This window comes from Condylura cristata, unplaced genomic scaffold (genome assembly GCF_000260355.1).
Source record: "Condylura cristata isolate star-nosed mole 26May11 unplaced genomic scaffold, ConCri1.0 scaffold00005, whole genome shotgun sequence".
Lineage (NCBI taxonomy): Eukaryota > Metazoa > Chordata > Mammalia > Eulipotyphla > Talpidae > Condylura > Condylura cristata.
In genome coordinates, this window is record NW_004567106.1 from 30,750,170 (window position 1) to 30,764,887 (window position 14,718).

The 14,718-nt window shown below is 43.8% G+C and overlaps 1 protein-coding gene across 1 annotated transcript in view; it reads left to right on the plus strand.

Moving 5' to 3' along the window:
* The window catches only part of CCDC129 (coiled-coil domain containing 129), a 64,398-nt gene extending 56,420 nt beyond the window's left edge, over positions 1-7,978 (plus strand). Inside the window, exons 8-11 of the mRNA XM_004677142.1 lie at positions 43-1,356; positions 6,275-6,402; positions 7,155-7,266; positions 7,712-7,978. Of these exons, the coding sequence (XP_004677199.1) occupies positions 43-1,356; positions 6,275-6,402; positions 7,155-7,266; positions 7,712-7,978 (1,821 nt within the window). The remainder of the gene's footprint in view (positions 1-42; positions 1,357-6,274; positions 6,403-7,154; positions 7,267-7,711) is intronic.
* Positions 7,979-14,718: the final 6,740 nt, after the last annotated feature.

Here is a 14,718-nt window from a genome sequence, read left to right on the forward strand (position 1 = left end):
CACGTCTTGACCCATATGCCTTTATCCTGGTTTCTCCCATAGATGCCTTCCTTGCCAAGCAGTCAGCAGCATGCAGAGGGTGGGTGCCCAGCACGAGAGCATCAGAGCCCCAGCCTACGGTCCTCCCAGGACTGCCAGCCAGAGTCAGACGAGTCTGATTCCAAGAGCATGGTGAGCACATCTTTCTCAAGCCAAGATTGGAGTGCCTTGGAAGAAAAGGGCTCAACGTCTGTGGTGGAGAAAGGGTCTCAGTTGGAGGCCATGGAGGACTCAGAAGAACTGTTGACCCCAGATAAGGCCGTGCACAAAACCACCGCAGGAGAATGTCCAAACACAGATGGCCGCCTGCAGCAGCACCCGCTGAGATCCCAAACTGAAGCTGAAGTCATTGCAGGCACAGTTACTGCCAAGAGCACTTGCCCTCTGGAGTTGATGGCGAGCCACATTGCAGAAGTGAAGGATGGGCTTATGAGGCCTGTGGGAGCAGGGGATGTGTGTGAACACAGCCACCACAGGGGGTCTCCGGGGTCACTTGGAAATGATCACGCTGAAGAGAAGTGTCCTCATGTTGACACTGAGGTACCAAGAGCAGTGGCAAGCAGTCAACCCTGTCCCGATGTGGACAACACTTTAACCACCCAAGAAAGGCCACCACAGCAAGTCTCCAAGGGCAGTGAAGTCATGCCCTGTACAGGCAACCTTATGCAAGTATCTGAAAAGTCCATTCCCCACTTAAGGTCCTCCCAGGACTTAGATAAGCTGGTGGAAGTTATTTCTCAAGAGAAACCAAGAAGCAGTGCTGTGGTTCCAGTCCCACCAAGGTCAGCATCGGGGGTGGGAAGCCCTCCTCCCAGTGCTGACACAAGTACTGGCAGCTCCAAATCCGTGACAACCCAGATGTCCTCCAATCTGGCCTCAGCTGCCCAGAGTGCTATGGCCTTGGGGACTGATTCAAGAGGAAGCACTTCAGAATGCACTGAGTGTGACCCTGTGACCGCCACAGGGCCAGGGCTGGGGAGAGAAATAAAACAGTTCAACGATGCTTCTGTTCAGACTTATCAATGTGAACACAGGCCCTGGCATTGCTGTTTGGCTCCAAGCAACAAGGCCTTGGCACACACAGCCCAGCCCCTCACCAAATGCAGCTTGCTAGACACAGGTTTCCCCACTCTCCCTGCAGGGAGCCTCTGCCACTCTGGACCTGCCCTCTGCTGTCATCGCCCTGCGTGCTGCCCCTCAGCGAGGCAACAGCCCAGCCCTGTGCCCTCAGCCTGCAAACATCATCATCACCTACACGCCCAGGTCACCAAGGTGCTAGAAATCCTTCAGGAAACCGTAGTGAGCGAGCTGTGCTCTGTGAGTATGCACTTCTCTCTTCCCAGCAAGCACTCTCCGGCTCTCTCCGCTTCACATCATGAATGATGCTTATAGAGTGCTTTTTTGTTGGTTAGCATACAGTCCCAAAATGTTTTCTTAATTGATACCTTCAGTCACCTTGTGAAGTAAGGAAGCAAAGTTTGATTAGAAATCCCCATTTACAGCCCTCCCTGGTGGCGCGATGGGTTAAAGTGCAGCAGGCTACAGCTGCTTCAGTGAGAGTGTTACAGGGCACCCCAATGTGAATTGGGTTGCGGAGTCCATGAAACCTGTACCTGCCAGCCCTGAAGGTGGCCCACATGGCGCGGCAGACCTCTCCTGATCCGCCCGCTGCTCCCTTCAGCGGTGTACTTTGTCACTTTGCCTGTTCTGCTCCCCACTCTGACTCTGGTGAATCCTCTCACTCCACTGCACATTTGGCCTGTACCCCAGTTCTGTATGCATAAATAAATAAATCTTAAAAAAAAAGAAAGCCCCATTTTCCAGAGAGATAGATAATAACAAGTCTATGGGAAGGGTTATAAACATTAGTGAGTCTGTGCCTTATCTCCAGTTCACTCTACCTAAAATGGTTCATCTTAAATTCACTAAGCCTCATCCACTGTTCTTACACCACACACTGAATCTTTGAGTTTACTTCCTATTTTAAAAAAGAGGGACACTACTCATGCCACTTAGGGGTGTCTTAGGATTAAACGAAAGGATGCTTTAGAAAACTTGGCACACTTAGGCACTAAACATGGTGCCTGGCATGAAGAGCTGTACGCAAGGCTATGTGTTTATTCTTTTTTGCAAATAAAGGATTCACGAGAGACAGAGTGGGGGGGCAGAACAGGTTGATTGACAAAGTACACTGCTGAGGGGAGCAGCGGGTGGGTCAGGAGAGGTCTGCTGCACCATGCAGGTCACCCCCTGGCCAAGGATTGAACTCTGGCTGCAGTGGCAGCAGATAGCTTCATAGTGTTGTGCTTTAACCCCTTGCACCACCAGAGGGCTCTATTGAGTTCTTAAACTAGAGTTTCTAAGGTTAAATAGGATAACCTTTGGTTGACTTTTGCTAAGCACCTGTAAAAATGAATATTGGACTTAAAACTGAATGGCCACGCAGTTTTTCAGACCCTAATAAATCAACATGTATATAATGAGTTTGCCCAGGGCCCCTCTTCAGGGAGTCTCAGGATGAGAAGACCCAGGCGACAAGGCTAGCCACCAATTAAAAAGTTAAGAACATCACACATGAAACCACAGATAGAGATGAAGTTTTTCATGTGCACCACATCCACCCTGGATCAGGTGCAGAAGGGAGTGACTTGCATGGAGAGCAGAACTCTCCCCATCCTGCCTACCTAGTGTCAAGAGAAGGTCTTAGACCCGTTGAGCTCCAGTTGTGTAGAAAGATCTGATTGCTGAAAGTAGATCTCCTTCCTAATTTTCAGTTAGATTCTATCAGCACTTTTGCCGAAGATACAGGAGTTGGCTAAGAGACAGTGATAATAAATCAATGCAAAGGGACCAGGGTGGCTGCATTATGCACAGTAGCTGCTGTCACCCTGCTTACTGACTTGGGTCAGCAGAGCAGACCAGATACTGTATTGAGTGTAAGCCAACCCTTATATTGGAAAGCAGTTCAAAGCAATCCCATATATGTGTGTGCATGTTTGTGTGTGTGTGTATAAATTTTTAATAAAGCTGTTCTAGTGCTGAAATGTATATTTAGTGTTTCAAAATGACCAGGAGATGGCAGTGTTTCAGAATCTTCCATATCACACCCTCATCGAGTGTGAACAAACTACCTGATTCTTAAATCCCAGTCCTTGTAACTTCCCATCACATCATGCTGCCCCCAAATAATTAAGTGAAGCATAAAATTCAATGTTGATGATGTTCAGCCTACGTAAGCACCATAGTTTCATGACCCTGGCCTCAGTCTCCCTACAACTTGGTGACCTCATAGGACTCTACTGAGAAAACTCCCAGGAAATAATGCTTCAGTATGCCCAGGCACAAGCCGTCCCGGCTTTAAACCAGTTAGAACAAAGAAGAAATGACAAATAGGAAAAACAAAAATGAAGCACAGGCTTGAATTTGAAACATGATGACTGCCTTTTTTTAATCCAAAAAGTTGGCCAACATTCTATGTACAAACATTTCTTGATAGAAGAAGCCCTTCACAGTTTCTAAGATCTTTTCTGGCTTTAAGAGTTAAAATTGTAGTTATATTTTAAGCACCTTTGCACATATCAGTGATGTTTCAAATATTCTGCTTAACTGGTTCAAATGCATTCACCAACAAACAAAAGTAACTGGAGAGTTTTGCTCTACCAAATACCTTATTTGCTATAAAAACAGGAGGATTGACTCAAAACCAAACCTTCAAAGAAAAGTGAAGAGGTTTTTTTTTTTTTTTAAGATTTATTTATTTATTCATACAGAACTGGGGTAGGTCAGAGATGCGGAGGGTGAAAGGATTCACCAGGGACAGAATAGGGAGCAGAACAGGCAGAACAATGAAGTACACTGTTGAGGGGAGTAGCAGATGTGTCAGGAGAGGTCTGCCCCACCATGTGGTCACCTCTGGGCAGGCGGGCATCAAACTCATGCAGGAGTGGCTTAAGCTTCTTAGTGCTGTGCTTTAACCCACTGCACCACCAGGGAGGGCCCAGAAAAGTGAAGAGTTTTAATGCAAAGTAATTAATGCAAGTAATGACATTACTCATAGCAAAGTGTTCCCATTATAGCAATTCCAGTGAAAAATAACCATTAGGCTGCTGGGGTCTTGGCCATTTGATTTTTGAGGGGAAGTGTAAGATATCTGGGATTTTGTAGAAATGGGACAGAGAGAAGTCAACATGGCTGTAAGATTCATCTCGATTAAAGAAGGAAGAAGAAAATGTTAAAAGGCCCCATCTGCCTAATCAGTTTCCTTTAAAGGGCTTCCCAGAAGCCTCATTCTGTGCTCTTGGTCTCCATGGCATTGTCATCCTATCTTCAAAGGCTGCTGGGAAATGTCGTAGTCTAGCCAGACACGTTGTTGGCCCAGAAATGTTAGTATTCTATGAATTGAATAAAGGGAAGAAAGCTAGCGAGTAGGTGACTAGAACCTTACGCCACTCTAGTCTGAAAAGGAGTCCCAGTGATAGAGAGAACCAGGGGGCTGGTAGAGAGAACACTAGGGTCCAGTAAGCATTAGTATCTATTAGTGTCAGATAGAGATGTTGGGGTTCTAGATGATGTGTCTGTTTAAAGCATGAGCCAAACTTAGCTGGAGAACAAAGGGGAAAGCTGTTAAGAACCCAGAAATTCTAAGACTTCCTAACAAGTGGACTGAATTTGATGGCTAAACAAAGATTCTGATGTCAGGAAAGCACAGCAAAAGCACAATCCCAGAAAGAAAGTTAAGAGTTAAAGAATGATTTGCAACAGAAGCAATGGGAGCAGGACTGGGAAGACAAATGAGTACACTTCTCGACTAGTTGATGGGAAGGGTGAGGGCCCCACTGGGTGGTCCTTGTCCTACCAGTTTCAACCACTGTGACTGTGGTGAAGCAGGGTTAAGGCTAATAAAAAATATTCTAAGCAGACTTTCTCTAATCAAATACGAACCATCGAAATGGATGTGTTCGATGTGATTGAGGCTCAAAGTGAGGCAAACTTTAGCGTTAAACAAGATAAGACAACATTGACATTTTTATTTTTAAAAAAAAAAAAAGATTTATGTATTGATGCTCACAAAACTGGGGTACAGGCCAAAGGTGTGAGAGGATTTATCAGAGATAGAGTGGGGAGCAGAACAGGCCAACTGATGAAGTACACTGCTGAGGAGAGCAGCGGGTGGGTCAGGAGAGGTCTGCTGTGCCATGTGGGTCTCCTCCCTGGCTAAGGATTGCACTCACGCTACAGTGGCTTCAGAAAACTTCATGATGCGGTGCTTAACCCATTGTGCCTCCAGAGAGAGCCAACATAGACCTTTTTAAATCATAAGCCTTGTCCGTAGGCCCTTCCTGTTATAGGGCACCTCAATTCAGAGAGGCATTCCTGAAGCCCCAAAACCTGCCTGTTCTAAGTGGGTTCTGCCATCCGCCGCAACAAGACAAAACATATAAAGCTTTAATGAAAAGTGACTTTAATACAGTGAATATACAATATGGAATACAAAGAATGTAACTTCTAAAACACCTGAAGTTACCCATCCCCTCCTGGGCAAAAGTCAACCCAAAAGGGATTGGCCCAAAGCAAAGCCTGAAAGCCTGCCACAAGACTAAAGCACCTTCTGGCCGGGACCCATGGAAAAGGGTCAGAAATGGCCAGACAAATCTGAGAGGAAAAGAGCAAAATCAAAATCAATATAAACACTGCCATAGTCACCTCCCTACAGGTATCTCACCCACATCTGCCTTAACCAGTCCAGGGTCAGGAAACAAGCCCGGTCTCTTCATCTCATGTTTGCTGCTCCATGTGGCTTCCTTAGGTCTCCTTCTCCATCTGCCTTCTTCTCTCTTCTCTCTCCTTTTTCCCTGCTCAGTTCCACCCTCCTTCTGGGTGGGGCAGGGAACCTGGAACTTCCCTTCTCCTAGGGACCACCCAGTTACATTCCCCTCCTCTCATCCATATACACCCTTGTTCCATACCTACATCACCTTGTCTCCAGAGTGCCTGCCTGTCTCCAGGACATGAGATATGCAGGGGTCACCCCCCCAACCGCTGCTCCCCTATTCCAGCCACGTACTGCCTCTGGTGGCTTTTAGATGTCAAGGTCCAGCCAACTTCCTCTTCTCTTCCCCACATGAGTAGCTGCATTGCCACCAAGTGAGCCCAAGGGAAAGGCAGGCTCCGCCATGCCAGCTCTTGCAGTGACTCAAAAAGGATGTCTTTCTCAGCTCTTTCTAATTGTTCTCAGTGCACAGTCCCTGAGATGGAAGCGATGAAGACTGTGTGCCAGAGTCTCCGAGAGCATCTATTGGAAATTGAAGAACACCTTACAGGACAGCAGGCGCTCTTTTCCAGGGACATGACTGAGGAGGAAAGGTAATTATGTAGGGGAGCCATAAAAGTAAGTACAGCCACACACCTGGAGCAAAGAACAGTAATCAGGGCAGGACACATGAGCGCCAGGGAGCAGGGCTAATGAGAGCTTGGCCTGCGTTTCCCCTGCTTGCATGCTCTTGTTCTTGCTTTCTCAGTGGGTGTCTGGGAGAGCTGTTTACTAGACAGCAGCATTTGCTCTTTTAGGCCAGGACGATTTGAGGTCAGAAGGTGGGCTGCAGGGAGGGGTCAGCCAGCGGGATATCTTCCATCAATGCAGAAGAAATCTGTTTCATGCAAATGCAAATGTTGGAGGTAGTTAGAGTTTTGAAAATCTGCATTATTTGCAAGGGATTAAAAATGTAGATTCTGAAAAGTAGATTCATTGCTGCCTGAGGCCTGAGGGGTAAAGGAATGAGATTTACCATGAAGGGACAGAAAGTTCTTCCTGGAGAGAGAGAGAGCTCCCAAACTGCATGGTGGTGATAGTTACACTGCTTGGCAAATTTCTTAAAAGTCATTGAGTTGAACTCTTAAAATTGATGCTGCGTAAATTATTTTGCAAGAGAGTTGTTTAAAAAAAATTTTTTTTTAAAAAGGAGCCCCGCTTTAGTTATATACCTGTGTGTCAGCAACGGGTACAACTAAAGATCTTTTCTGTTAAGACATATGAAAAAGCGACCTACATTTGAGACATTGGAAGACTGTACTTGCAAGTGATTGTAAAATTTGACTTTTCTATTATTTACCTGCAGGATTGAAGCCCAGCAACTGCAAACCTTACGGGAGGCCCTGAGGCAGCAGATGGAGGAGCTAGAGTTTCAACTGGGAGATCGGGCGCGGCAGATCAGAGAAAGCATTCTGTTAGTACGGGAGGTGAGTGGCAGAATTTGACCCAGTCCACCATAAAAGAGGTCCATTAAATGAGAAGCTTCACTGTGCAGTCAGTTCAGATTCTCAGAGTATGTGTCAATACCTTCATCTTAAGTAGAACAAAGTTGAAGCCAGAGCCTATGCATTGATCAAGGTCACAGGCTAGTTGATGACAATTCAGGATTCGAACTCAAGTCAACTAACTCATATACTAGTTTTTCCTTCTACCCTGTAAATAAGAGATAAGTATTACTAGTTCATTTTCCACATGAAAACAAGAAGCTCCACTTTTGAGCTAATATGGGCTCAGTTAGCACTACAAGCTCACAGACCAATTCCAGAAAATTCCTCACCCGTAAATGTCTTCCCCACAAGTCTGACTTAGCTGTCTGAGGCAAATATGGTAAGTCACCCACTCTTGTTCGTGTTTCCCTTTTAGCAGTTTGAGCTTCTCACAGGGAAAACACCTGAACACTATCCAAATCCACCTCAACTGAACTGGACAGGAAACAAGAATGGTCCATCTGCGTTTCCTCCGGATGACAGCCAGCAGGCTCCCTGCTCGGATGTGACCTGCATGACTCACTTTCCCCCTTCAGTCTTGGGGAACAGCCGCAGGATGTTTCCTTCAGCTCAGGCTGAGTCCGACCCAACCCTTTTGTCAAACTGTCCTATTGGAGGAAAGGAGATGAATGTCTTCCTCTAACTCAGAATGGATTGATGACCTTTCTGCAAAATATAAGAGCACATTCTTGCCAGAGCAAGGAAATTTAAATTGTCTTCAGTGAGTGTCTGTCATCAGCTATTTTTTAAAATATCCTACTCTGTGGTTAAAACCAGGGAGAACTAAGAGCACATTCATGTTCATTTACTAAAGAAGAGGTAAGCACCTATTATGTGCCTGGCACAGGGAATATTTGGTAGCCGACACGGACAGATAGACTGGTATAGATTCAGGCTCAAGGTATAGAAGATATACAATCTTTGCTCCACTGAGGCATATGCCCTACTAAGGGAGAGCGAATGTAAACACATAAATATGTACAAATTTCAGAAACTGTGAAAGCTTGGAAAGAAATAACAAGGTTTAATGGAAAAGAATATAGGAGGGGCCTGGTTTGCTCAGGGTTTCAAGAAGACCTGACTGAGAGAGTGGCAACAGAGTGAGCAGAGAAGATCGAGGCCTTGATGTTACCAGACTACCAGTCTGCGGGACCCCCAAAGTATAGATAACACTCCTACCATGTGTCAGGAATGTTAGGAATCGCCTGATGCTAGAAAGAGCTATAAACAAGACAGAAAGAATTTCTACCCATGTACACTGGACAAAGAGTAAGGAAAAGAATGTTAATTAATAATAAATACATGTAATTTTAATACTGAAAGGTGTCATGGAGACAATGGTGTGATGCCACTGTGATGGGTGAGGTTGGCTGAAACTCTTAGACCACTGGTCAGGTGAAGGCCTTGTCTAAGGGGAGCCATTGGATAAGACTGAATGATGAGGAAGAGGAAACCATGCCAAATTTCATTCTAGAAATGGAAAGTGTAAAGGTCTTGAGACAGAAATAGTTGTGCCAGAGCACTGGACTGTGGAGGAGAGGAAGTTCAAGAGATGGGTTGCCTGTCACTGAAGGTGGGTGTCTGAGTGCTCAGGTCTTTATCCATGAGTGTGGAAGGCCATGGCAGTTTTTAAACAAGGTTATCACTGAATCCAGGTTACACCTTCTTCCCCTAGAATTAGTCCATTATCCCATCACTACCAAGTCTACTGCCACAAAGTAGTTCCCAGAAGTATATTCAGAAATGATCGCCCAGTAGTGGTATAGCTGAGGGGTCTCCTGACTGCTTCCAGATTCCTTCTCCCTGAACTACACCGGCCTTCTCAGATCCCTTTCCCTAGCCTCATGCATGCGCCAGGTAACACTTGAGGACTCACGCGAGAGTCACAGGCTCATAATTCCCAGGATGGTTTGGGGTGGTCCCTAGACTGTGGCCTGGGGTTACTGTGCCCTCCCCTTCTTGTCCCATTGCCGCGGTCCCTCTTTACCACCCTTTTCTGACTCTTACTCCTGGCTCAGCTTCCACCCCAACTTGGCTCCTGGTATTTTGCATTTGCACCCCCCAACAGTGCTTCCCTTCTAAACGCCCTAAGTCCTTCACGTGGGTCAGACTGTCGACCTCCATTTCTCCAATGTCAACTTTCCCATGGCTTCTGCCTTCCTCCTTCCTCATAACACCTAGTGAAGAAAGAGGAACACTTGGCGGTGGGCCCACCCCAAATTCACAGCCATCTACTTCACAAGTCTCTTATCATATTTTGTCTCAGCTGAATCTTAAGTGCTTTTACCTAAACCACCTCTTGCTTTCCTGCTCTTTTTCCTTCACTAAATAGGCATGAAATATATCTCCACTAAGGCCTGGGTCTGACCCCACTGCCTGAAGAGGCATTTTGTGCCTTTATAGGGATACTTAATACCTCCTGCCTGTTATCTGGTGTTACTCTGGGTGTAGGTCATATTTGCTTCATTAAACTTAAAGCCACTTGAGTGCTGGATAACACCCTTTACCTTTGTTTTTGAGAGACTGTCAGGATGAAAGTTTATGTTCCCACATTTGCCCTTGGGCCTTTGCTCTTCACACCCTGGTTTCTTCCTCTGTAAAACAAGGGTAAATCAAAGCAACATAAGTTGTTGGACAGAATAAGTGCAGTAAATCACCCACAGTGTTTAACCCACTATCCATGATACAGTAAGTGCTCAATGCAGATCAGCTATTACTATGAATGCACACACCAAGAACTCAATAAATGAAAGTTGGTATTATGACTTTCCTTCTAATAAGAAGTGTTCCTTTATCAAAGTATTTTAGACCTGAAGAATACTAGCAAAAGCTGAATGACCACATTGGGCAACACTTAGTGGCAGTTTCAGGGGACAGCAAAAGAATCTACAGTAGCTGTGGTGTTATAGGACAGCAAATCTGTTCCAGGACAGGGGGAGAGGGGCACCCCTGAAGCCCCAAACCTGCCTTCTCTAAGTGAGTTCTGCCATCCGCCGCGTCAAGACAAAACATATAAAACTTTAATGAAAAGGGACTTTAATACAGTGAATATACAATACGGAACACAAAGAATATAACTTCTAAATCAAACACCTGAAGTTACATCCCCTCGTGGGCAAAAGTCAACCCAAAAGGGATTGGCCCAAAGCAAGGCCTGAAAGCCCGCCACAAGGCTAAAGCACCATCTGGCCGGGACCCATGGAAAAGGGTCAGAAATGGCCAGACAAGCCTGGGAGGAAAAGAGCAAAATCAAAATCAATATAAACACTGCCATAGTCACCTCCCTACAGGGATCTCACCCACATCTGCCTTAACTATTCCAGGGTCAGGAAACAAGCACGGTTTCTTCCTCACATGCTTGCTGCGCCATGTGGCTTCCTCAGGTCTCCTTCTGGCTCTCCATCCCGCTTCATTCTCTTCTTCTCTGATTCCTTCTCTTCTCTCTTTTTTCTCTGCTCAGCTCCACCCTCCTTCTGGGTGGGGCAGGGAACCTGGAACTTCCCCTTTTCCTGGGGACCACCCTGTTACAGTGGCACTCACTATTTTAGGTTGTAGCAGCAGTAAGTCATGTTTTGAAAGGAGGTACGTTGTGGATGGTTTTGATAACCAGGTGAGTGACTTCAGGTGTTGGAGAAGGGACAAGCACTGCCTTCAGGTGAGGTGCCCAACAAACAGCAATTTTTTTTCTGTTTTGTTTTGTTTTGCTGCTAATTCAAAAAAAAAAAAAAAAGCCAAATGTAAAACCAAGAGGCTGTGCCCCTCACCCAGAACCTTTGCTGCCTTCAGCCCATGATGAGGTGATTGTCAGTTCATCTACCCAATGGCTCTCAGTCTTGAAGTTCCTTTAGACTCACTAGAAAGCTTTAAATCTGACTAAATTTGGACAAACAGTACTTGGAAACTCAAGTCACATAAAATCCTTGGTTTTGTTATGCATGAATGAAGACATTGGGTGCATGATAAAGACAAAAATATAAAACCATGAAATTTTCTCTGAAGCACAGCATATGTATAGACCATGTAGATTTGTGTAAAAAAATTCATTTTTTAGCCCATAGAACGCCATTCCCCAGAACAGTGTCCCATTAGATTTTGTTTGTCGAACAGATATTCCCTTACATGTGGATTTGTGTCTGCAGGGCAAGAATTATTTTTGTTCAAAAGGAAATAATTCTGCTGAAGAGGGAAAAATAAAATCAAAAGCCTTTCTAATGATATAAGAGTCTGGTCTATTGTAACTGTTTTTCCTTTGTTGGGAAAGTAATTCTCTACTGTGGTGTAACAAGTTAAATAAAATAGACTGTAAAGAGGTTAAAGACAAAAGTAATTTACTTTGGAGAAGAAAAAGTTTCAGCACGTTTTACTATGAGACAGTGGGTTGCATACCTGATTACAAAGTGTAATTCAAACATCAAAGAACATTCATCATTTGCAATAATTGTAAGCTATTTTGAACGATGTCAACTTGCCTTGAAAACTAAGAGACTAGGAACAGAATCCAAAATCTGGACACTTTACCTACAATATGATTTCTTATCAATAAAAGCAGGTGGAAGATTTTTTTCCTCTGGGATAACAGCAAGAACTCAGTGTTGCCCAACCTCAGTAATCCCCTCTAGCATTCAGAGTTAAACCTTCTCTTTTTCATTCACCAGGACCATAGATGTGAAAGAAAACATTTCCTAAATGCATCTTCATTTTCTTCATCCATATTATCAATATCAAATTCAATAATTGCTTATTTGCCAATGACAGTTTTTCAAAGTCATATTTTCCATTTGTTAAAATAAAGTAATTGGAAGATATTTAGTAAGTGTATAGCTTACATGATTTAAGAAATACAGGTGTCCAGCATTTTCTCTTCCCAAAGTCAAGTATTTATCCATTTTATAAAAAGCATCTTTCTACTTGGTATCATCTGTCATCTATGGAAATATACTGTGAATAAAATAAAATTATTTACTTTTATTTTAGATTACCCATTAACATAATTTTCTAACCTAATGAAAACTGGTGAGCCCTGTGACTTTAAATTGCTTTAATGGAGCCCTCCTTGGTGATGCAGTGGGTTAAAGCACAGCACTATAAAGCTATCGAAGCCACTGCAACACGAATTCGATCTCTGGCCAGGGGGCCAGGGAGGTGACCCACATGGCGTGGCAGACCTCTCCTGTCTCTCCCGCTGCTCCCCTCAGCAGTGTACTTTGTTGTTCTATCTGTTCTACTCCCCACTCTGTCTCTGGTGAATCCTTTCACCTCCTGTACCTCTGGCCTGTTCCCCAGTTCTATTAGCATAAATAAATAAATATATTTTTTAAATAAATAAAAATAAATTGCTCTAATGATCACATTAATCCTGAGGCATTGTTCAGCTCCTGAACTCATTCCTGCCCAATCTCACCACTTATTTTACCTGTTGCACAGAGCTCCAGGTTATACCAGCCACTTGGAGAGGAGCCTCCAGACCTAGGGAGTATAAGTGGTACACTAGAATATTTGTTAGACTCTTGGTCACTTTAATTGAACCTTTTGTGTTTTGTTTCAGAAAACAAATCCTTACCATTTAGTGAGTCTGGGTAAACATAAAGCCATTTTCACTTTCTCTTAAAACTCTTGAAACAGAGTTGTTCTTCGAAATTTAGAAAGGCAAAACGTTTTATTGCTTGTATGGGATGGTCTGTTTTCTGAAAGTCTGCAGGGTGTAAAAATACCCTGACCTTTGGAAAACCATTCACATCGTTTAAAATATGACTGAAACTTCCATATTCCTTATTAACCTTTGGATCTTTCACAACATCTAAAAACAGTCCCTTACTCAGTTATATCTCCATAAATGTTTACTTAAATAATTTTTAAAAAGAATGCTTTGCAATTGTATTTAATTTTTGGAGGTTTCATCTCTTTATACTCCAAGTAAGACATTCATACATCTATCCTTGTAAAGCCTAAGTCCACTCTATGCTATCACATTTTATAGGTACATATTATGCACAAAATTGTTTCCCACCCCAAATTTACATCGCAGCCTTAACCCCCAATGTAACTGCATTTGGAGACAGGAGGTAAAGTGATTTTGCTAATGATCATTTTCCATATATATATATGTAGTTCACGATGCACCCAAGATTATATACACAACTTAAAGAATTTCTTCCAACTACCTCTTCTCTAAGAATCACCCCTGATTCTCTAACTCTAATGATCTCCTTTACTTGACTTTGCCTAGAAAACCATGATTTTTAAATTCCATGCACTTCAATGAACTTCCTGAAACTAGGTGTACTGAAGAGGAAATGATAAGAGAAAAGGCATGTAGAATCCTTGCACCTGTCAGCACAGCCACTTTTGCCGTGACTGCAGTTTTATTACATGGGCATGCCCAAGGAAGGACTTAGAGATGCAAGAGCTATCTTTTCCTTTGGTTTCCTTCTCAGCTCATCAGACAGGATTTTCCTTGCAGCTTTTTCTGTTAACGCCTATTGCACAGTTTCAAGATTCAAACTGCCCTAGACTCTAAGCCAGGAAATATGGGAGGGAAGGAAAAGCAGGTCCTCATCCCCATAAGTGTTATTGCTCTTTGAGTTGTTGATTCTCTTCCCTTTTTGGCTTGCTATTAATATGACTGTTAGAGCCTACAGAGAGTTGTTCCATGTAGTCTGTTTGGATCTTCTAGTTAGAATCAGTAGAAAAGACAGGGTGTTGGGCACTTACTCATCTTAACTAGAATGTTCTATTATGGGGAAAAAAAGTGTGAGCACATTTTACTGTGTGCTAAATACTGTGCTGAGCCTTTTCTATGTGTTACTTACATATAGGAAAATAACCAAACATTTGTGGTAAGCATCATTATCCTCATTTTAAAGATTAGGAAACAAACTTTTGCTGGTTAAGTGAATTCCTTAATGTCCAACAACTGGACAACCAGGTCTGCCCAGAGGATGGTGTCTGACTTCAGCGCCAAACAGCGAATGCTTATGCAATACAGTTGTAGCCAGCTCTGTCATGCATCCTGGTGGGGCCAGAGCTGTACATGCTCTGATTACAGGTGAGGATCAGGCAGCAGTCTTCTCCAAGACCCATGTTTTCCCAGCTTTCAGCATTGATTAGGTCAAGTTGAAAGATGTACTTATGCACTAGGCAGGTTGAGATTTAATATTGCTTTGTGTTAGCTATTGGGCAGGTGTTTGTTTAAAGGAAGTGGAAACAGGTGTGTGGGCCCTGATTCAATTATAGGATGGAGGAGAACACATTGATCCATGGCCATTTTCAAGGAGAGATGTTGATTGTGCTAGTTAATCATTTGTCTGTCAGGGCAAAATAGAACATAATAGGAAATAATGTTCCAGTTACTAGAGGGATGGAACACAGACTCTTGTGTCTGGT